The sequence below is a fragment of the Xiphophorus hellerii genome, chromosome 23, assembly GCF_003331165.1.
Source record: "Xiphophorus hellerii strain 12219 chromosome 23, Xiphophorus_hellerii-4.1, whole genome shotgun sequence".
Lineage (NCBI taxonomy): Eukaryota > Metazoa > Chordata > Actinopteri > Cyprinodontiformes > Poeciliidae > Xiphophorus > Xiphophorus hellerii.
Window position 1 is genome coordinate 105,471 of NC_045694.1, and position 23,255 is coordinate 128,725.

General features: G+C 45.1%; 2 protein-coding genes and 1 long non-coding RNA gene across 5 annotated transcripts in view; 2 read left to right on the forward strand and 1 right to left on the reverse strand.

The window, feature by feature from the left end:
- The window catches only part of LOC116714596 (alpha-1,3-mannosyl-glycoprotein 4-beta-N-acetylglucosaminyltransferase B), a 776,799-nt gene that overhangs the window by 60,703 nt on the left and 692,841 nt on the right, over window positions 1-23,255 (forward strand). The window lies entirely within an intron of this gene.
- LOC116714595 (transcription factor COE3-like) overlaps window positions 1-23,255 on the forward strand; it is an 88,799-nt gene that overhangs the window by 53,836 nt on the left and 11,708 nt on the right. For 2 of the 3 annotated variants that reach the window (XM_032555268.1, XM_032555270.1), the window contains exons 7-11: window positions 4,804-4,885; window positions 4,956-5,073; window positions 5,876-6,009; window positions 7,028-7,154; window positions 16,485-16,573. In XM_032555268.1, coding sequence (XP_032411159.1) covers window positions 4,804-4,885; window positions 4,956-5,073; window positions 5,876-6,009; window positions 7,028-7,154; window positions 16,485-16,573 — 550 coding nt within the window. The remainder of the gene's footprint in view (window positions 1-4,803; window positions 4,886-4,955; window positions 5,074-5,875; window positions 6,010-7,027; window positions 7,155-16,484; window positions 16,574-23,255) is intronic. The other variant, XM_032555269.1, reaches the window with a different exon arrangement.
- Window positions 519-1,494, reverse strand: LOC116714626 (uncharacterized). The gene is made up of 2 exons (XR_004338095.1): window positions 1,059-1,494; window positions 519-1,024 (listed from the first exon to the last, which is right to left on the reverse strand). It is a non-coding gene; the product is annotated as an uncharacterized LOC116714626 (long non-coding RNA).

Genomic DNA, 23,255 nt, shown 5'->3' on the forward strand with positions numbered 1-23,255 from the left:
ACTCCCAGCATTTATTTGAACTTTTCTCTTTTATTTACTTCAGTGCAGCTCACAGTTTTTAACAGATTCTGTAGCTTTCTGTGAACTTCTAAATCTGCTCCTTAGTGGCATCTTTTCGGGCCTGATACTGCCTCTAGTGGCGTGGGGTGGTAACACAGCTAATATAATTACATTACTAAATCAGAATACCACAAAGTCTTTATTATTTATTATTAATTTCAACATTACTGGAACTGTAAAAGATAAATGATCTTCTAAAACATTATATTTTTCCATTTTCTTAAGGAAGTAGAGCTAATTAAATGACATAAACAAAACTTTTATACATTATAAATAATATCTATATTTCTCCATCAATTATAGGAGGAATAAAATAAATAAGACATGAAAAACAACATGATCAACTATAATAAAAATACCATTTACAATATATACATAAGAAATTTAATTGAGCAAAAGTCAATAACAAACAAATGAATTAGGTTCACAGAAGAATAACCAGGATTGTTAAACAGATACAAGCAATAATTTACATTTTTATTTTTACGGTGCCATGTATATTATTCTGAGACTTTTTGTTGGTAGAGTTTTATATTTAGGAAAAAATCTGGTTAAACTATTTAGTCTTCCAAGGTGGAAATTTTTCTTTGACTCTAAAACGATAAAATAAAACTCTTTCATAGAATCACAATATCAACACTTTGTGCATCAAGTAAAACACTTAGCATGCTACAGGTAAATGTTATCATTTAGTTTGGCTAAGAATAATTATTGCTCTGTCAATAAATGACTTCTAATCGATGTTCTTAGTTACCAGAGGAAAACAATAAGGCCTTCATGAGCTCAAACTATTACCTACTATTTTACCTGCCATTGAAAGTTTTCTGAAAATATTGTCTGTTAGTCTGCAGCTCATGTGACCAAAGGAGATGAAAAGTTAAAACAGTCCACAGTTAAAAGTTGAGTTGAGTTAAAACTCTAGTTAGAACGTAAAGTTTTAACATTTTAACTCAACAACCTCTACCTAACTGGTTGTACACAACGTCTGGTTGGGTAACCCAAAGATCACTGGGTCTAAAAAGACAGAGTCTCTGAGAATAGTTCTTAAAGATATAGCCAGTGTTTTCAGCAAAACTGAGCTGACTGTCCAGGAATGACAAGGAATTTAAAATTTACCACAGTTTCAACAGGTTGGCCATCGAGTGAAACTGGAATCACTTTCAGGTTTTGTTTATGTCATTTAATTAGCTCTACTTCCTTAAGAAAATGAAAAGGTATGTTCTTTAGTGAGGGAATTTATCTTTTACGGTGCCAGTAATGCCAGAATTAATAGTAAATTATAAGGATGTTGTGGTATTCTGATTTAATACTGTAATTATATTAGCTGTGTTACCACCCCACGCCACTAGAGGCAGTATCAGGCCCGAAAAGATGCCACTAAGGAGCAGATTTAGAAGTTCACAGAAAGCTACAGAATCTGTTAAAAACTGTGAGCTGCACTGAAGTAAATAAAAGAGAAAAGTTCAAATAAATGCTGGGAGTGAAAATCCTTCCTAAAGGTGAAAATATATCACAGATTTCAAAAGAAAATAAAAACGGGAGACCGTGGATAATATAGGAAATAGCGCCCCCTTCACTTCCGGAGTGCAATGGTCCCATTTCTAAATAAGGTCTGAGACTGACAGAGGTCCGTCCCGCCCTTCCTGTTTGCTGCAGAGAGGTGGACTTGAGTGGTGGTTCTGGTCCTGTGTATTCAGTAAAACCTGAAGCGGATCACGCTTCCGGACCGGTCCAGGATCCATCTAGGTCAGTGGTCCCCAACCACCGGTTGGGGACCAATTGGTACCGGGCCACGCAAGAAATAATGAACTACTGCCGGATCTTTTATTTTGAAAATCCTAAACCGGATATTACCGGTTACGTCTTGTGCGTCAAAATTGAGCCAAGTTGCAGCAGAATGAGTAACAAAACAGCATCGGAGTGCTGCGCTTGGGGACCGCTGGTCTAGGTGATCTGCTGATGCAGCCAGGGTTGCTGCACAATCTGTCCAAGCAGGAGCCCAGGTTCCACTCTCCTTCAACGGGTCGATTCAGAACCACACCAGGAGATTCTGGCTCCAACTGAACCCGAGCAGCTGCACGGTTCTGATGTTCAGAAGCGGGTCGCTGTGAATCTGTGTGTGTCAGTGTGTGTGTGAGCCTCTGTCTCCAGCTGCGTTTTAATCCAATCCGTATCGATCCGTGCCAGCTCTCTGAAGGACTCGGCATCGTCTGAATGGAGCACCGTGTTATTCTGTTCGCTGCCATAAAGGGCATTAGAGCCTCCAGAGCAGCAGATCAGCTTTCAGTCGATACACACACACACACACACCCCTGCACCCCCACACACACACACACTGTCTCAGCGAGGCTCGGTTCACAGAAACACAACCAGGTCTGGTGTTCTAGTTTCACACAAGATTCAAGACAATCAGGAGGAAAATCTGCGTTCACAGCGTTTTCAGGAACTCTGTGATCTGCATTGGGGTCAGAGGTCAGGAGACACGGAGCCCCAGGTCAGATTGGTGACAATTAAGGGAGATTTATCAGATTATCAGGAGCTTTGAGATGAACGACTGAACCTGAATGCATCCCAGGATCCTCTCTAAAGGTCCAGCTGTCGTCAGCTCTGGCGTTTTTCACAGCAGCGTGTCGGGCCTGCAGCACATCAGGTTCATTACCGCCACCTGCTGGCCTGGAGATGAATCACGGTGCTGACCTGAAATAATGACGTTAACCTGAAGTAACATCAGGAGAAACGGCGCCAAGATTCACTGATGTGGAGATTTAAACGGCTTCGGTCCGTAAAGTGACGAGAAGTCGGTCTGGACTAGAGTTTAGTTTGTTTACTAAAGTTACAGTTATTATCAGAAACAACATTTGAAGGGAGCAAACGCTGCAGCGACGAGGCAAGCAGCTGAAGCCAAACCAATGAAACCAGTTCACACTAGAGGTTAAACCAGTAAAGCTGACTAATGCGCTTCATTTAGCCGGAGCAGACCGAAGGTCGTTTCTGCATTATGACGTCATCATGAAATATTACCTGAGATTCTGCAGGAACATCATATTTTTCATCATGTTTCAATGAATCTGAGCCTCAGAACAGTTCTTCAATCGAACAGTTCTTCAATCGAACAGTTCATCTGTACATAAAGCAGTTCAATAACCAGAGAAGGACGCAGGTGAATCCATTAGCCCTCCGTCGCAGGCAAACCTGACCTCCTGACCTGCGGCTCTGTTGCTCCGGGTGTAGAACCTGCTCCTCCAGGTTTCCCAGCATGCCTTGCTGCAGGGGGCGGAGCCTCCCGAGGTTATTCCCTGGTTAATGTGACATGTCTGTCGTAAGACTGGATTATTATGGTCATAATGTGGCGATTAAACAGGAAGAGACGGATGAGCACAGATCACTCGGCGGAGGCATTATGGCCGCCATCCATCCAGATACCCCCCACCCCTCATATCTATGCCCCTCTGCTGCCAGGCGTAAATCAGGCAGCCATCTTCATCACGGCGGCTCCATCAGCAGCAGAGAGGGGCGTGGCCACTTCCTGTCACATTCTGACTGTCAAAATAAAACAAATATAAAATCATAGTTTGCTGATTGTTGATCAGCAATAAATTCACTCTGTTATTATTAAACTATGACGTTTTATCAAACTGAGTCAAACTCAAGGCCCGGGGGCCGACTGTGGCCCATCGTAGCGGTTTATGTGGCCCTGTCACATAAACACAACCTTCAAGCTGTGAGTTTCAATATTAGTTTATCAATCAAGCAACAGTTTTCATCAGTATTCTGCCTCATTACATGATCAATATTATTTCTCACCGACTGCAGAGACCAATATTTATTAATACAGTTTGTTAGTGCTGTAATGGATAATAAACTATTTTAAATAAATCGTGTAAGTTATTTAAAATTTGTACATTACTGCCAGTTCTTTGCAGGCGGCCATGGTGGTTCTGACCCAGTTCTGATCGAGCTTAAACTTGTTCATTTTTGATCAATTAACTACACAGATTTTAAGGGTTTGAACAGAATAAATTTCTTTTTTAAGCCTACAGTGGTCCTGAGCTGGAACCTTTGTATTCACGTGTTCCTGGTACGACCGTAATCTGACGCACAGCTACATCGGCTAGCAACCCGCGTCGTTCTGCATGGAGTTAGCATGTTCAGTGGCTTCCTCCCACTGGGGTCCAGGGACCCCACCTCTTGACCTTTGACCTCTGGAGATAGGCAGCACCCTCATGACCCCAGAGGGATAAGTGGGTGAGAATATGAATGTAGCTGAAATCGTGCACGTCTTGGTTTTTATTCATATTACTAGTTTTGGTGTTTTCTGCAGATTCTTACTTTATCAAACTTCATTTTCTTTTATCAACATGACTTTGGAGGCTAAAAGCAGTTAGCCTATCAGCAACGCAATGCTAGCCTAAATTAGCATCTGAATGCTAACCTGTAGCAGCTAATGCTAATGTCAGCATCCACATTCCTAAAGAAGTTCCATGAATGATGAGAAAAACTCTGGAAAGATGAACAGATAGAAAAACATTTATGGAGAACCTGAAGATTAAAAACTATAAATATCTGAATTTCAGTTCATTTATCGAATAATTCAGCAGCAAAAAGAGTTTGGATAATTCCTGGCCGGTTTCAGACCGGCTGCTCTGCTTGGCGGTTCTGACCCGGTTCATCAGATGAGGTTCTAATCTAATGAAACCAGAACCAATCCAGAACTGATCCAAACCTTGTGTTGTTTCCCTCCAGGTTCTTCCTGAAGTTCTTCCTGAAGTGCAACCAGAACTGCCTGAAAAACGCTGGGAACCCGCGGGATATGCGGCGGTTCCAGGTGAGCGCCCGGCGCCAAGTGTTCTGGTCGGGTCCATTAAGGCCCGCCCCCTAAACCTGCCTGTCCCCAGGTGGTGGTGTCCACGACGGTCAACGTGGACGGACACGTCCTGGCCGTCTCCGACAACATGTTCGTCCACAACAACTCCAAACATGGCCGCCGCGCCCGGCGCCTGGACCCGTCCGAAGGTAAGCCGTCCATCAGAACCAGCAGATCCGACCCGGCTGCGTCCCGTAGGGTCCAAACGGCCCCACAGTGTCCCGTAGGGGTCCTGTACCATCCTGTAGGGCCCCGCTGCCCCATAGTGTGGCGTAGGGGCCCTGTGGTCCAGTTTCATCCCGTAAGTACCCCATAGCCCCATAGAGTCCTCTCAGCCTTGTAGCGGTCCGTAGGGGCCCCGTGGCGCCCATAGTGGGGGCCCTGGGGCCCCATTGTCTCCAGGCTGGGATGTTTTCAGAGGCGATAAAGCTCCAACATCTGCTGCTGCTGCGTCTGCTGGAGCTCAGAGATAAACTGCCAGCAAACTGCCTGCCCCCCCCCAGCCTGTTTCTACCCCCCCCCCCCCCCCCCAGCCTGTTTCTACCCCCTCCCCCCCAGCCTGTTTCTACCCCCCTCCCCCCTCCTTTTGTCCTTTTGTCTGCGGCCCCCTGAATGCGCCGCGCTCCGCTGCAGCAGCTGCAGCGTTTCTTTCGCCCGTTGAGATTTTCCGGCTTTCATCCAGATTTGTTGATGAACTCGGAGCGGCGACTTACTTGGAAATGTTGGTTCGTTTGTCACTCGGCCGCCTTCATCTTTGACCTCTGACCTCTCAGCTTCCTCGTAGCTGGAAACTGAATTAAAACACGTTTTTCTGAACGCACCGCCATAGATCGCACCTGCGCCGTAAAGAGACTCTGTCTGGACCACCCGCCGGTCAGCGTGCATGTTGGCGTGGAGAGGTCAGAGGTCACATAGTGACGCTGTCGTTGTGTGTATGTGTGTGTCTCCAAGCAGCCACGCCGTGCATCAAGGCCATCAGTCCGAGCGAGGGCTGGACCACCGGCGGCGCCACCGTCATCCTCATTGGAGACAACTTCTTCGACGGTCTGCAGGTCGTCTTCGGCACCATGCTGGTCTGGAGCGAGGTCAGGGCCATTTCCATGTCCGGTTCTGGTCCGGTCGGGTCTTTCCGTAACTCTGCTCCGGATCTGTTCCACTGGTTCTGGTTCTGCTCAGTGACTGGGTTCCTCTGAAAACTCTTTAACTTGTTTTAGTTTTTAACTGAGCAGCAGCCATTAAAGGGTCAAGGGTTAGGGTCTACCTTCTGCGGAATGCGGGTCGCAAACGTTCATCCAACCGGAACATCCAACCGGAAGTTTTCCTGTTTCATTTTCCAGGTTTTAAATCCCAGCTGGTGAAATCATGTGAAGTTTACTCCAGATCAGAACTAGAACCAGTTCAGTGATTTGGACCAACTAAGAACGCTGCTCGAGCCATCATCATCATCATCATCATCATCATCATCATCACACGCTTTGATCAGCGGCGCTGACTCAGATTGGAGGGAACCTGCTGCTTCTTTCATTCTGCAGAACCGGTCCAGCAACATCTAGACTTGTCGCTGGTTCAACTCACCAGAACCATCAAGGTTCAGTCCAGTTCTCCAGAGTTCTGCTGATGATCCGGTTACTGGACCCAGATGTGTGGGCCAGAGAACCCAGAACCCAATTCTACATGAGAATCCATTGAGCGGAACAGATCCGGCCGAACCAGAACCACATCAGAGCAGAACCTGTCATGGTTCTGGGTAGATATGTGGATCCTCAAGCTGGTTCCTGACATGTGTAACAACCTGACCCAGTTGGTGGTTCTGATTTCAGCAGACCTGGAGGGGAAGGAGGCCGGTTCTACAGGTTCTAGAACTAATCCCAACCCTGCAGTGATTGTGTTTTTACAGTGCATAATCGCCTATCTAAAAGTGCATCATAATCTATATACCAAACTAGCCTTTCTGCAGAACCCCAGAAAGTTTTAGGGGCAGAAGAAGAGTTCTGCAAGGTTCTACAGGGTTGGGTTGGTTCTGACTCCAGAACCGGTTTGGGATGATGATGATGATGATGATGATGATGATGATGACCTGGTTCTCCTCGGTTCTCCATGCAGCTCATCACGCCCCACGCCATCCGGGTCCAGACTCCGCCCCGGCACATCCCCGGGGTCGTGGAGGTCACGCTGTCCTATAAGTCCAAACAGTTCTGCAAAGGAGCGCCGGGTCGCTTCGTCTACACCGGTGAGTCTCCATGGTGACGAATAACCTTCCTCACCTGTCTGCCTCCCCTTCATGGCTCCAGGTTTATCTGCAGCCCGGTTCTGGTCCACTTGGTTCTGGTCCACCATCTATAGGAGAAGCCTGACGCTCTCTAACTGGAACCAGGACCAGGTTCTGACTGCAGTGATGTCATGAAGAGAAGGTTCTTCTCTCTGGTTCTCTTGGCGATAGGGAGGTTCTGGTTCTCTAGCTGGAACCGGACCGGCGCTCCGGGCCTCCCCAGAGCTCCCCCAACGCCTCTCTCTCCTCTCGCCCTTCAGACTCATTGTGCGCCGTATCTCGCTCGCCATCGAAGCGTTTACTGCCTGCGATTATTCCTCCGAATATCCAGATGTCATTCAAAGCAGCAGAAAGGTCAGATGAGGGCGGCGGCGAGCGATAAGTAAATGTCATGGCGTCGGGCGCTGAAGGAGCCCGGCGTGTTCGGCTGTCTGTTAAACACCGTTTATCGTCTTCCAGCCGCCGCGGACGCCGACAATGGCCGACTGCTTTTGCAATGCTAATCTGAGATCCCAACCCAGATAGAGAGGCAGTTCTGCTCCTTGGGAACCCGGCAGGGGGTCCGGCACCACGCTCACCTCTCGTCGTGCAGGAGACGAGTCATTCAGGGCGGACCAGAATGTCCGTGGTGATGATTAAAGTTCTGGTTGCCCTCAGATGTTCTGATGGTTCTGGTTCTGACAGCACCGCTCATTTAGAAACCTACTGAGCATGCTCAGTGTAACTCCTGGTAGGTGTGTTCGTCTGGAACACAGAACCAGAAGCGATATTTCTGGCTTCAGAATGTCCAGAACCAACAAACCCGATCCTGCAGCGTTGACCCGTCCAAAGCCATGAGTCTCCAGGTTTCTACAACAATCCTCACAGACATTCCTGTGAATCCTGGTAGCGACCCGTCTGATGTCCGGTCCAGATGGCATTTCCCTCTTCTCCTGTCAGTGGCAGCTAAAGGTACCAAGCATTGTGATCGGAGCTTTGGGTCGGAGCAAGTTGGGGTTGGACCGTTGGGATCAGAGCATTTCTATCAGAGTGTTTCTCACATTCCCGCCTGTCTTGCTCCCCTTGGCTTAGAGCAGCTTGAGGATTTGATCCGGCAGCTCCGCTCTGAGAATCTGGCCGAAGGCGAGAAGCGCTGTGAGGAATGACAAGGAGCCTGTAGCAGAGCAGGAGATAAACGGATTCCTCCTGCAGCTTTCTGCTCTTCATTTACACATCTCCACCGTTCCGACCACGTTCCCAGGCGGGAAACGCTCTTCCTCTCTTGCGGCTGGGTCTGGGAGCCGTTTGGATCCGTTTACTGACAGCTGATCGACCAGAGGTTTGTTGCTAGGGAACGGCAAAGGATCAATAATGGAGAGACAAACAGATTCAGGAATCAATAAATGAAGATGTTTCCATGTCGGACACTTCTACTGTTTACTGTAGTACTGCAGCGTAGGGTAGTGTATTACGGTGTATTACGGTGTATTGTGGTGTATTGCGGTGTATTAAGGTGTATTAAGGTGTATTATGGTGTATTATGGTGTATTACGGTGTATTACGGTGTATTGTGGTGTATTGCGGTGTATTACGGTGTATTACGGGGGGTTAGGGTGTATTACGGTGTATTACGGTGTATTACGGTGTATTACGGTGTATTAAGGTGTATTACGGTGTATTGCGGTGTATTACGGTGTATTAAGGTGTATTACGGTGTATTGCGGTGTATTAAGGTGTATTACGGTGTATTACGGGGGGTTAGGGTGTATTGCGGTGTATTAAGGTGTATTACGGTGTATTATGGTGTATTACGGTGTATTGCGGGGGGTTACGGTGTATTACGGTGTATTACGGTGTATTACGGTGTATTACGGTGTATTAAGGTGTATTACGGTGTATTGCGGTGTATTACGGTGTATTAAGGTGTATTACGGTGTATTGCGGTGTATTAAGGTGTATTACGGTGTATTACGGGGGGTTAGGGTGTATTGCGGTGTATTAAGGTGTATTACGGTGTATTATGGTGTATTACGGTGTATTGCGGGGGGTTACGGTGTATTGCGGTGTATTGCGGTGTATTACGGTGTATTAAGGTGTATTGCGGTGTATTACGGGGGGTTAGGGTGTATTACGGTGTATTAAGGTGTATTGCGGTGTATTAAGGTGTATTACGGTGTATTGCGGTGTATTACGGTGTATTGCGGGGGGTTAGGGTGTATTACGGTGTATTAAGGTGTATTAAGGTGTATTACGGTGTATTATGGTGTATTGCGGGGGGTTAGGGTGTATTGCGGTGTATTGCGGTGTATTATGGTGTATTACGGTGTATTGCGGGGGGTTAGGGTGTATTGCGGTGTATTGCGGGGGGTTAGGGTGTATTACGGGGGGTTAGGGTATATTACGGTGTATTGCGATGTATTGCGGGGGGTTAGGGTGTATTGCGGTGTATTACGGTGTATTGCGGGGGGTTAGGGTGTATTGCGGTGTATTGCGGGGGGTTTGGGGTGTATTGCGGTGTATTGCGGTGTATTGCGGTGTATTGCGGGGGGTTAGGGTGTATTGCGGTGTATTACGGTGTATTACGGTGTATTACGGTGTATTAAGGTGTATTACGGTGCATTAAGGTGTATTACGGTGTATTAAGGTGTATTACGGTGTATTAAGGTGTATTACGGGGGGTTAGGGTGTATTGCGGTGTATTGCGGGGGGTTAGGGTGTATTACGGTGTATTGCGGTGTATTGCGGGGGGTTAGGGTGTATTGCGGTGTATTACGGTGCATTAAGGTGTATTACGGTGTATTGCGGTGTATTAAGGTGTATTACGGGGGGTTAGGGTGTATTAAGGTGTATTACGGGGGGTTAGGGTGTATTACGGTGTATTACGGTGTATTGCGGGGGGTTAGGGTGTATTGCGGTGTATTACGGTGTATTGCGGTGTATTACGGGGGGTTAGGGTGTATTACGGGGGGTGTACACGTGGGGGGACTGATGGGTGCTGAATTATTTCAGCGTTTCCAGAGAGCTGGGTTTTCCCAGGAAAGTCAACCCCTCCCAGCTCCCTCTTTATTTCAGCTTTTCATCACCACAGCTCCTCCTCTTCCTCACTCCTCTTCCTCCTCAGCTGCACCGGAGGTTCTGAATCTCGGAGACCCAGGAGGAGAGAAAACTGAGATGATGAAGTCAGACAACAGGAAGAGGAGGTCAGGTTTCAGGTTTGATTGTCTGAGAAAAAGATTTGTGGCCCCAACTAAAGCCAAACCGGACCTGACTGAGAGCGGGTCTGGTACCGGACCGGTTGGTCAGAGTTTCTGGTTTCAGAGCAGTAAACGTTCTGCTGGTTCTGATGGGTCTGGTGTTGAATCTGTGTCTGAGCCTGTCGGTCTCTGTTGGTTTGTGTTTCAGGCCCGGTTCTGCAGGAACTCTGGCATGTTGTGCTTATCGTACCTTTTCCAGAATGGCCGTCTTGATCCCTAGAGGTTCGCTGAGATTAGCAGCCCTTCAAAGTAAAGCGCTCGTTGTTTTCCGGTTGATTGCAGCTGATGTAGAAAGTTCCCCTGGCGTTTGCTGCAGTTCCTCTTCGTATCCGAACGGAGCGTCAGATCATTTGCCGGTTCTGGTCCAGATGTGTGGATGAAGCTGTGGCGCTCCTCTCTGATCTGCAGCAGCGTCTCGGATTGACTCGTGAATTTTTATTGTTTCATTAGTGTCAGAGTAACACATGGAGGTAATTATGTTGAAGCTGCTGCAGCTCGGCGGCTGACCAGCTCCTCGTCGTCATGGAGGCAGAATGAGAGCGACGCTCCGTCAGAACCATCCACAGTGAGCATTAGGACCGCTTCGTCCCCGACTGGATCAAGCCGATGGAAACATGAAGCTGCAGGCACTCCAGATGCTTCAGTTCAATTAAAATATAAAATTATTTCTTCTTCATGTTCTATTTGTCAGTAAATAACAGTTTATCTTTCCAGAAGGTGTTAGCAGCACCAAGCGGTTTCCTCTGAGTCGGAATCACCTCCTTCCTCCCGGGGCGTTGTGTTGAAAGCTCCCATCTGTCTGAGGAACTAAAAATACCAGCAGCAGATGTTTAAGGGAAGCTTCTCACCTGAGCAGCAGCTTCTCAACTCCAGAGGCGTCACCAAACTCAAATCAACCGCCATCCGTGACTGATGGGTCGCACAGAACCTCTCAGATGACCCAGATAGCAGACGACACTATAAATCTGTCGCCACAATCAAAATGGAGATGAATACTCTAGTAGTAGTTTAGGTGCCCCGTAGTTTTGGGTACCCCGTAGTTTGACAGTTTTTCCTGGTCTTTGAGTTGGGGCTTTTTACCGTTGAGCTGTCTATCAGGGACTTTCTGTCTTTTCAGCAGAGACACATTTCATAGAAGTCCACTTCAGGGACTTGTGGAACTAATGGTGAGTGATTAGTCGTTTCTGCGAGGCATTTTTAGCTGCTGTTCCTGAAAATAACAACTCGTCGGGTGGGAGGCCTATTTCTTCTAGGCACAGGTTATTATTGGCTAATTGGCAGACTGACGCCGTCCAATCACAGAGCTCAGAGAAGACTCTTCAGGGAAGAAGCGGGAAGAGAGTGGGAAGGTAACCTGAGGTTCTCAGGTGGGAAGAGTGAGAACAAACTTAGAAAGTTGTCCTCATTGGAGGACGCAATGGGAGGTGATCGGAGACGGTCTATCCACTCTTCAGCGCTGACCTGCGGCGTTTCCTTGTCTGGGTGAGGAAATGGCAGAAGAGATGAGGAACCAAAATAGTAAAAAAGACGAACAGATCCTGATGCTGGGAAATTATTGGTTAAGGAGGCCAGACTGGTCGGCCCTCTGTTGTTGCCATGGCGTCTGAATGATGAACTGATGGATGGAGGAATGAAGCTGCAGATCAGATCCCTCAGTCGATGCCTTGTGGCCAATTGAAAACAAATAAGCATGTTGCCCCCATCATCAGTGGCGTTGGGCGGTGAGGCGGCGCTGACCCGCATCAACCACGGAGCCGGCTGGCGGCGCACCGTCCAGGATGATCAGAGCAATACAGCAGGAAGCCACGTAGCGTCTGGCTGAGTGTTCCTGCCACTAACGCATCGTCTCCATGGAAATGCAGTGGTAACGGCGGCCCGGTCCGTCTCCTGGGTGGAGGATCGGAGAGAAGAACGATGGATAAACACAGAGAGGATGAAGAGGAACCTCCTGAGATGTTCCAGGGCTGAAGCTGGACTGGGACCAGCATGTTTACTGGGTTCCTGAAGCAATTTTCGTCCTGGTTGAACTGGTTTTATTTGGAGCTCCTCCGTCAGAATGCAGAAGTTTCTGTGCTGACGCTCAACCTTGTCTCCTCTGAAGCTGCAAATCTAGCTTCGCTAAATTAGTTTAACACGGCGCCCGCCTCCGCGCTCCGCTCCTCTTCCTCTCCTCGCTCTCTTAGCTGCCTAATCAGTGAGCGAGCCCATCAGCAGGACGCCGACCAACCATTTGATCCCCCAGCCAGCGGAGAGCAGAAAGCCGAGAGGACCATAAACACTTGATTAAATATGGGAGGAATCAGCCGGAGCCGAGCGACGGCCGCCGCGTCCCCGCTCGCTCAGCAGCAGAGGAAAATCAATAGGAATTACCTGGGAGAAAGTGGCACTGATGCCTGGAATTGCAGCATATGTTTACACTAAATCAGGCAATCTGTCTTCATATGGCGCTGTAATGCGAGGGGTCGGCCCGGGGGCCGGGGTCGCTCTCCAGTTACCGCCTGTCGGGGGGAGGCAGAAGCGGTTCTCTGAAAGAGGCCAATGGAGTGCGAGGTCAAAGGTCGGCCAGATTTTAATGAAGAGACTCGATTCTGTCAGCGGGGGGCTGATGCATCTCTGAATCTTTGTCCTGAAATTCCTCCAGGAAGAGTCGGAACGTCGCCGTGAATCTTTGGCACGAAGAAGGGAGCATAAATATTCAGACGGCCTCAATCCAACAGACATGTCCTAGTCCAAACCCCCGGGACTGGGAACCAGCGGTGGGTTGGCCTGCGGGTGTTCTGAGGTTCTGCAGAGAACACGGTCGTGTTCTTTGATCTTTAAGGGTGGTCGTCATGGTGATGAGAAAAGGAAGAAAACCTGCAGAAGACCCGTGGCTGGGGTCAAAGTTCAGCTTCCACCCTTAATGTCCAGCCATCAGATCAGAGCTGATTAATGGATTACAGTGGCCTAGTCAAAGTCCAGACCTGAGAATTGGAGAATGCTTTAAAGTTTCCAGCTGGGCTCCACTGCCTCAGGACTCTCGGCTGAATCACCAACCAGAAGAGCGGGGTTAAAGGTCAAGCTTTTGGGAGAGGAGCAGATCTTCATCAACATGTTTGGTGTTGGAAAGGAAAACAGAAGAAAAAGTTCTGAGGTTCATCAAACGAACCACTTGTAAGTGGGACTTTGACTAGACCTCAGCCGCTCCCGTGGAGTTCCTGGCTCGCTCCAAAGGTTCTGATGTTCGAGGGCAGCTGATTGTTCCTCTTGGCTGCTCCTCCTCCCTCCAAAAAGTCTCTCTGGGATCCCGAGCGCCGCACGGCGTGAGGAGGTAATAGATTCTCTGTTTCCTGTCTGGGAGGCGGGCGCAGCAGGAAGTTGGCGGCGAGGGCTGCGTCCCTCAGCGCTCTGTCGCCCCTCACACATCATCATCCCCGCCTCAGCCTGAAAGCCCTTTTTCTCCTCCGCCGCCGCTCCAAACCTGCTCTGACAAATTTGATTTAGCAGCTCGCCGCGATCCCATTCCCGGAAAAGAAAACAAATATTGTTATAATGGTAATAACATCTATTCGGAGCGGCGGCGACAAACGGCGGCACAGCTTTTGAAGGAGACCCCTCTGAGCTGCGGACGGCTGCCTTATTCTTATTCATGAAAGCGGCGGTTATGCATATTAGCACAAACTAGCTATTCTCCTCAGCAGCAGTTCAGGTGTCAATCATCCTTACAGGATACAAGAGGCAGCAGCCACAGAGCCGAGGGGGCGGGATCGCCTGACAAATTGTCCCCAAAGTCAAATTTGACAGCCTTTTATGATTAATGGGCTTGATTATGGAGAAGTGTCTCCCTGAACTCATTTCCGGGTGTTTCTGCCGCTCCGGTCGCTGCTGCAGCAGGACGGCTGATTGTTGGCGGAGCTGAATGAGCGGAAGGAAAGAAAAGACGGTTTGGACTGAATTAAGGCGGAATGAGGCCATTCCTTAACCACCAGCAAATCTGCTACCAAAGACCAGCCAGAGGACCGCCGGGTTCCCCAAGGGTTCTGTAGATCGTTCTCTAGATCGTTTTTTAGATCGTTCTCTTCATCGTTCTCTAGATCGTTCTCTTCATCGTTCTTTAGAACATTCTTTAGATCGTTCTCTTCATCGTTCTCTTCATCGTTCTCTTCATCGTTCTCTAGATCGTTCTCTTCATCGTTCTTTAGATCGTTCTCTTCATCGTTCTCTTCATCGTTCTTTAGATCGTTCTCTTCATCGTTCTCTTCATCGTTCTCTTCATCGTTCTCTAGACCGTTCTCTTCATCGTTCTCTTCATCGTTCTTTAGATCGTTCTCTTTATCGTTCTCTAGACCGTTCTCTTCATCGTTCTCTAGACCGTTCTCTTCATCGTTCTCTTCATCGTTCTCTTCATCGTTCTTTAGATCGTTCTCTTCATCGTTCTCTTCATCGTTCTCTTCATCGTTCTCTAGATCGTTCTCTTCATCGTTCTCTAGACCGTTCTCTTCATCGTTCTCTTCATCGTTCTCTTCATCGTTCTTTAGATCGTTCTCTTCATCGTTCTCTTCATCGTTCTCTTCATCGTTCTTTAGATCGTTCTCTTCATCGTTCTCTTCATCGTTCTCTAGACCGTTCTCTTCATCGTTCTCTTCATCGTTCTCTAGATCGTTCTCTTCATCGTTCTTTAGATCGTTCTCTTCATCGTTCTCTAGATCGTTCTCTTCATCGTTCTCTTCATCGTTCTCTTCATCGTTCTCTAGACCGTTCTCTTCATCGTTCTCTTCATCGTTCTCTAGACCGTTCTCTTCATCGTTCTCTTCATCGTTCTTTAGATCGTTCTCTTCATCGTTCTTTAGATCGTTCTCTTCATCGTTCTCTAGACCGTTCTCTTCATCGTTCTCTTCATCGTTCTCTAGACCGTTCTCTTCATCGTTCTCTTCATCGTTCTCTTCATCGTTCTCTAGATCGTTCTCTTCATCGTTCTCTTCATCGTTCTCTAGATCGTTCTCTTCATCGTTCTTTAGATCGTTCTCTTCATCGTTCTCTAGATCGTTCTCTTCATCGTTCTCTTCATCGTTCTTTAGATCGTTCTCTTCATCGTTCTCTTCATCGTTCTCTTCATCGTTCTCTTCATCGTTCTCTAGACCGTTCTCTTCATCGTTCTCTTCATCGTTCTCTAGATCGTTCTCTTCATCGTTCTTTAGATCGTTCTCTTCATCGTTCTCTAGATCGTTCTCTTCATCGTTCTCTTCATCGTTCTTTAGATCGTTCTCTTCATCGTTCTCTTCATCGTTCTCTTCATCGTTCTCTTCATCGTTCTCTTCATCGTTCTCTAGATCGTTCTCTTCATCGTTCTCTAGATCGTTCTCTTCATCGTTCTCTTCATCGTTCTTTAGATCGTTCTCTTCATCGTTCTCTTCATCGTTCTCTTCATCGTTCTTTAGATCGTTCTCTTCATCGTTCTCTTCATCGTTCTCTTCATCGTTCTCTAGACCGTTCTCTTCATCGTTCTCTTCATCGTTCTTTAGATCGTTCTCTTCATCGTTCTTTAGATCGTTCTCTTCATCGTTCTCTTCATCGTTCTTTAGATCGTTCTCTAGATCCTTCTCTACGAAACATCCACATCGAATAGATCCAGAACCGTCTTGTTCTGGACCCGTCCTCAGGTCCGTTTCCACACCTTCTCTCTTCGTAGAAGTTCATCGTCCGGTGAAAGTTTCTCTTTGTTTCTGTGTTCTGGTGAAGTTCTACTGTTGGCTCTGGTCCATGATTGGTTCATACCGGACCGGTCTAGTGAGAGACGGAACCAGGCTCCAGAACAGTTTGGTTCTTCTTTCAGACGGTCCAGGTTGGTTCTGGAGGAACCCAGAGATTCTCTTTGTACGGTGGAACCCGGAACCAGAGACCCGGCTGAGAAGCAGATAGGCAGAACCAATCGGGCCGAACCTGAAACATTCGGAACCAGAACATCAGTAGAACTCAGATAAGGAACCGGACCGGATGCTAAGAGCAGAACTTCTGAGCTGGTCATGTGACCGGGTTCTGGTTCTGTTGGGCTCTAACCGCCGTCCCGTCTCTCCCGCAGCGCTCAACGAACCCACTATCGACTACGGCTTCCAGAGGTTACAGAAGGTCATCCCCCGTCACCCCGGAGACCCCGAGAGGTTACCCAAGGTCAGTGCAGCGCCGCAGGTCAAAGGTCAGACTGCAGTCGGACCCACGACGCACCTGTCTGGTTCTGTTTGTTCAAAGCTCCATGGTTCGGTTCTGCTGGTCCGAGGGTTAGGGTGCTGACTGGGTCGGGTTCTGATCCGTCTCATCAGGGAGGTCCAGATGTTCTGATCCTTGAAGCAGAAAATAATCAGGATTTTATTTCTTTTGCTTTGAGGGAAAAAAAATTTTTAAATCACATGAAAAAATGCTACAAAATAAAATTTATTTAAAATGTTCTAAATGCATTTATATCAGTCTCCAATGATATTTAATATATATATAATTATGCTTTTATAATAACTCTAAGTACATTTAATCAGTTTTTTCCACATTTTTATTTCAATTTGAACGTTTCCAGCTGCCTGATTGGTGCGTTCAAATATTAAAAGCTGAAAACTCCTGCAGCCAGTAAATGCATCATCTAGCTGCTGGGTCTGGGTTCTGGGTCCAGAAAGAAACTCATGGAGGTTTTGGGAGGATGACAAAATAAAATAAAATAAAAATATGCCTTAAAATCTTTGTAGAAAATCTTTGTAGTCTCACACAAATATAGAAAATGTAAAACAGAATAAAGACGAAGTCGTTCAGGTTGTTAATTCAAGCAGGAATGATGGGAAAAACTGCGGCTGGACGTTGGCACCAACATCGGCGTCGGGGGATATCTGATGTCTGATATCTGATATCTGATGTCTGATATCTGATGTCTAATATCTGATATCTGATATCTGATGTCTAATATCTGATGTCTGATATCTGATGTCTGATATCTGATGTCTGATATCCGATGTCTGATATCTGATGTCTGATATCTGATATCTGATGTCTGATATCTGATGTCTAATATCTGATGTCTGATATCTGATGTCTAATATCTGATGTCTGATATCTGATGTCTGATATCTGATGTCTGATATCTGATGTCTGATATCTGATGTCTGATATCTGATGTCTGATATCTGATGTCTGATATCTGATGTCTGATATCTGATATCTGATATCTGATGTCTAATATCTGATGTCTGATATCTGATGTCTGATATCTGATGTCTAATATCTGATGTCTGATATCTGATGTCTGATATCTGATGTCTGATATCTGATGTCTGATATCTGATGTCTAATATCTGATGTCTGATATCTGATGTCTGATATCTGATGTCTAATATCTGATGTCTGATATCTGATGTCTGATATCTGATGTCTGATATCTGATGTCTGATATCTGATGTCTGATATCTGATGTCTGATATCTGATGTCTGATATCTGATGTCTGATATCTGATGTCTGATATCTGATGTCTGATATCTGATGTCTGATATCTGATGTCTGATATCCGATGTCTGATATCCGATGTCTGATATCCGATGTCTGATATCTGATGTCTGATATCTGATGTCTGATATCTGATGTCTGATATCTGATGTCTGATATCTGATGTCTGATATCTGATGTCTGATATCTGATGTCTGATATCTGATGTCTGATATCTAATATCTGATATCTGATGTCTGATATCTGATGGGGAGGTTAGCGAAGTATTAGCGGGGAGGTTAGCGTCCTGTTAGCAGACAGGTTAGCACGGTATTAGCAGGGAGGTTAGCGTCCTGTTAATGGGGAGGTTAGCGTCCTGTTAGCAGAGAGGTTAGCGCTGTGTTAGCGGGGAGGTTAGCGTCCTGTTAGCAGAGAGGTTAGTGCTGTGTTAGCGGAGAGGTTAGCGCGATATTAACGGGGAGGTTAGCGTCCTGTTAGCAAGGAGGTTAGCGCTGTGTTAGCAGGGAGGTTAGCATCCTGTTAACAAGGAGGTTAGCGCTGTGTTAGCGGAGAGGTTAGGGTCCTGTTAGCAGATAGGTTAGCGCTGTGTTAGCAGGGAGGTTAGCGTCCTGTTAGCAAGGAGGTTAGCGCTGTGTTAGCAGGGAGGTTAGCATCCTGTTAGCAAGGAGGTTAGTGCTGTGTTAGCGGGGAGGTTAGGGTCCTGTTAGCAGATAGGTTAGCGCTGTGTTAGCAGGGAGGTTAGCGTCCTGTTAGTTGGGAGGTTAGCGCTGTGTTTCCGGGGAGGCGGCGGCGCCTCGCTGAAGCTAACTGAGGCAGATGCCGGCAGGCGGCAGCAGCTGCTGCCTCAGATGGACTCTGACACTCCAAAGCAGCTTCCAAATTGAAACCATTTATCAAAATCTGACATCGGAGATCCAGTCCCTAAAAAAGCAGTTTATTTGTAAATTGATACTAATAGTGAGCGCACATCGTCTGGCCTCTGCGGCGGCCTGATTTACAGCCTGCTCTGCTCCTTTGAAATATTTATTTATTCAGAAGAAAACTCAATAAGCCCTGGGATCGCCTGGCTCCCAGACGCTCCGCGGGTCGGAAGCCCGGCGGGGGGAGGAGAGCCGCCGTGAGCTGACAGAGCGCCATGTCGGCGGCGGCGGCGGCGGCGGCGGGTTAACTGGAGCTGTCACTTCTCTTTAGTTTTCACCTGCAGCTGCCACTCCGCCACGCAGGGAGGAAGATGGAGAGAGATGTGAGGACAGATTGATTCGCTGTTGGCTTCGGCTGCAGGGAAACGAGTTAAACTGAATCTGGGAACAATCAGAGCAACAACAGCTCTGCTTTCCTCAGAACCACTTCATAAATACAGAACGCAATTATTAAGAAAACTAAATCTGATTATCAGGTAATAACGACCAATAGTTCAGAATATGGAAATGAGGCCAAATTAGCTCTTATTCAGATGAATTTGCACCAAATATTTTGTGAATAAAACATAAAAAATGATCTGAGATAATATCTCACTATATACTGTCTTTATTTGCTGGCATTATGGAAAACAGTGATGCTAACTTTAAGCTAGTTAATGCAAATCGTTTTAATAAGAGAAAAATATATTAGTACCAACTTATTACTAATTTAATGATTATGAAACACTGAATAAATCCTGAATTATTTAAACATTTTAAAGAAGGTGTGGTTAGCTGTTAGCATGCTAGCTGTTACCGACACAGAGATAATGAAGACTATAGTTGGAGCATTTCCATCCAGAAGAGACTAATTAAAGAGCTGATCCAGGAGAAAGGTCAAAGGTCAGCCAGTCTCCAGTCAGACCGACCGGTACCAGCAGAACTTTAGTCTTTATCAACAATCAGAGCAAATTTTCCTCATTAAAATCTGTTAAAAACATGAGAAAATATCCATAAGCTGCTTAAATCTGATCGATGCAAAGATCCAGAGCAGAGAGATCTGGATGAAGCAAAGCTGAAACGCGTTTGGCGAGTAGCGTGCGCAGCTTTAGCTCTGACCTTTGACCCCATGCTGACTCGCTCAGCGCCGGTCCAATCCGGGATTATTAACTCCATGAATGAGGAGATTTCCACTCTTCATGGGGAATAACGAGCCGAGCCGGATTCATGACAGGAATTTCAATGTTTCCCTGTGAATCACTGCTCCTCTTCCTCCTCCTCCTCCTTCTCCTGGGGGGCCGGGGGGCCAGGGGGCCAGGGGGGTTCTATCTGAGGCTCTGGGTGATTTATCATTGTTAGGGCCGCTGTCTGATGGCTTCTCCTCCAGGGTCACGATGCTCCTGCTCAGAGCCAGCCATAATTAAACCCTGAGAAACGGCTGGAAAATAGAGCGAAGAGGAGGAGGAGGAAGAGGAGCAGAAGGAAGAGGAGGAGGAGGAGGAGGAAGAGGAGGAGAAGGAGCAGGAGGAAGAGGGCAGAAGTCAGGAAACTCTAATCCCACTTCCTGTAGCTGAAACGTTCCTGATGGTTGGAGACTCCGGATCATCAGAGCTGTTGTCTGCAGGTTTCCAGGTTTCTCCAGGATTTCCAGGGTTTTTCAGGATTCTTCAAGGTTCCACATAAATAACTCTGCAGGGATTTTAAGACTTTAATACTTTTCTGACTTATTTTCTTCATGTTGTAGCTTGTTTTAATATTTTCCCCAAACCCTTTAGCAACAGTTACAAACATGAATATTTATGACTGTCATCATTCAGTAAATAATGACATCATTTAAAATGTCTTTATGACAACCTGACATTAACCAAGAATCATCTGTTATAAATATGTCATAACAGCTATTAATGATCAAAATTTAAAACATTTTATATTTTTGTGTATTATTACATAACCCTGTCGTTTGTTGTTAGTCTTAACTATGACAGTCATGAGACCATTATAATAGTGACATTAATATTTTCCCTTACACATTAAAATAGTTACAGATGTCATTAAGTGTTATTAGTGTCAAAAGCTTTAATAACACAGTCATTAACACTGAACTACTTATAACTACCATCATAGCTGTAATTATACATTTATTCCTTTATACATTGAAATAAAACAAAAGATAATTTGTTCTTCAAACAGAAGGTTCAACTTCTGGTCAGCTTATTGTAACGCTAAAATACTGATTAAAAAACTAAAACAGAATGAATTATTCTTTAACTGAAGGAAATCGGTTCTTTCAACAGTCCTAACATTTTTTGCTCTGATCATGTCGGCCATCTTCTTCGTTATAGTCTAGCGCTCTGATAACAGAGATCTTCTTCTTGTCTTCATGTCCAGGAAGCAGAGCTTTGAAGGAAATGCTCAGAAATTATAGCTGTTCTTGCTATAGTTAATCATGGTGAATTCAAACTTGGTGAATCTCTTCAGGACATTCTCACAGTGGGTGAAGACTCAATCCACTGAGGTCACTTCAAAAACCAATAAACAAAAAACAATGTGATCTTAATTCAGAATTTATTTAAATACCATTTTAAAAATGTCCCTTGCTGCAAACTGTCAGGATGGTAGACTGGCAGACAAATGTCTAGTTAGCATGACTGGTTGTTATAAAGTGCAATTATTAATACAATTAGCATAATGAGTAGAGCTGAGCAAAATTATTCTGAATATTTGTTTGACAGAAATTCATACAGCCTGTTATTCAGATTGCATCATTTAATGTATAGATTTAGGATCTTTTCACTTAATGAACATTTGAAATTATTTCCAACCAGATACTCTGGCTTATGGCTTAAGAAGTTTATTAAATAAATAGAATAAACACCAGTTTTTCATTTGACAACAATTAGGTGTCTAAAATGTAACTTGTTAACTGGTGGATGTTGATTCCTGCTCCCCCTTACCTGCCCCCCCTTCACCTGGAGAAAATAGTAACACAAAAATAACTTACCTAATTTTCTTTGGGAATATTTCATCTGCTTCTTCCTCTGGTGGCTGGTCCTCATCATCATCCTCCACACCTGTAGCTCGTCTTCATTAGCAGCCTTTGCCCCCCACCATGTGTCCTTAGGCTGAAACGGGTCTTTATGTGGATAAAGTTGCCAAAGCAAACAACACAAGCACCATGTTGCATCAGCCAAGTTGCTAAATAAAACACATAAAGGATAACTTTGACTAACATATTAGCTTTAAATTTGTCAGATTAAAATTAGAGGGAAAAAACTTATTTACCTGCCTATAAAATATGTTTAATATTAAGGGCTAACGTTACAGTAATGTAGTTTAATAACTTTAGCTAACATTAACTTACAGCAAGGTAGCATTAGCTTGAATGGCTCATAGCTAACATTATAAAGAAAGAAAACATAGTCAATGTTTTATTCTCAAATAAATAATAATAAATGTAAAGTTAATAAAACATATACCTGATATGTATTAGGCAGCACTTTGTCTTCTTTTTAAACAGCTCTGGCTGTTAGAACTTGAGACCCACAAGATGAAAGATTTCTTCTTCACCAAAACACTAAACGCCTGTTTGTTGATAACTCTGTTATTAAAGCGTTTGACTCTAATAACACTTAATAACATCTGTAACTATTTCAATGTGTAAGGGAAAATATTAATGACACAATTATAATGGTCTCATGCCTGTCATAGTTAAGACTAACAATAAATAATTACAGTAATGTAATAATACTCAAAAATACTTATGAGATATTTATGACAAATGATTCTTGGTTAATGTCATGTTGTCATATCAAAGACATTTTAAATAATGTCAACTTTGCATTAAAAGTGTCATTATTTACTGAATGACACTTTATGACGACAGTAATAAATATTCATGAAGACTTATTCATGTTATGTCAGTTTTTGCACAACCCTTCCAATAAAGTTACCATATTTTAGTTTTACTTCATTTCGTGTTTCAGGGAGAATTGTTCCACTTCCATTTATCCACATATTAATATAAGTATAAATATTATTATTTATACTGGTTTGGATTATTTAGATTTTGCAAATCTTTTTTAATTTTTTCCCACTATACTTTATTGTTTGTGTTTTAATCATCTATTTTTTCAATAATATTCAATTACACAGAACAATTACTAATATAAACTGTTACTAATGTAATTAGTAACAGTTTATATTAATAATATAATATTATATAATTTCTGTTAAAACATTTTATTAACATTAATAAAAGATTAGTATTTTATAAAAAGTGTTAAATAAAGTCTAAAACATTAAAGTTCAGCTTCTGATAAAACAGAGATTAAATTCAATCCAGAGTTTTGAAATAAAAACGAATTAATATTTAACTGATGGAAAAACTTGTCTCCTTTCCGATGAGCCAATTAACCAATCAGCAGCCAGATCCTGCTGGGAGCTTCAGCTTTATCGGATCGATCCGACAGGA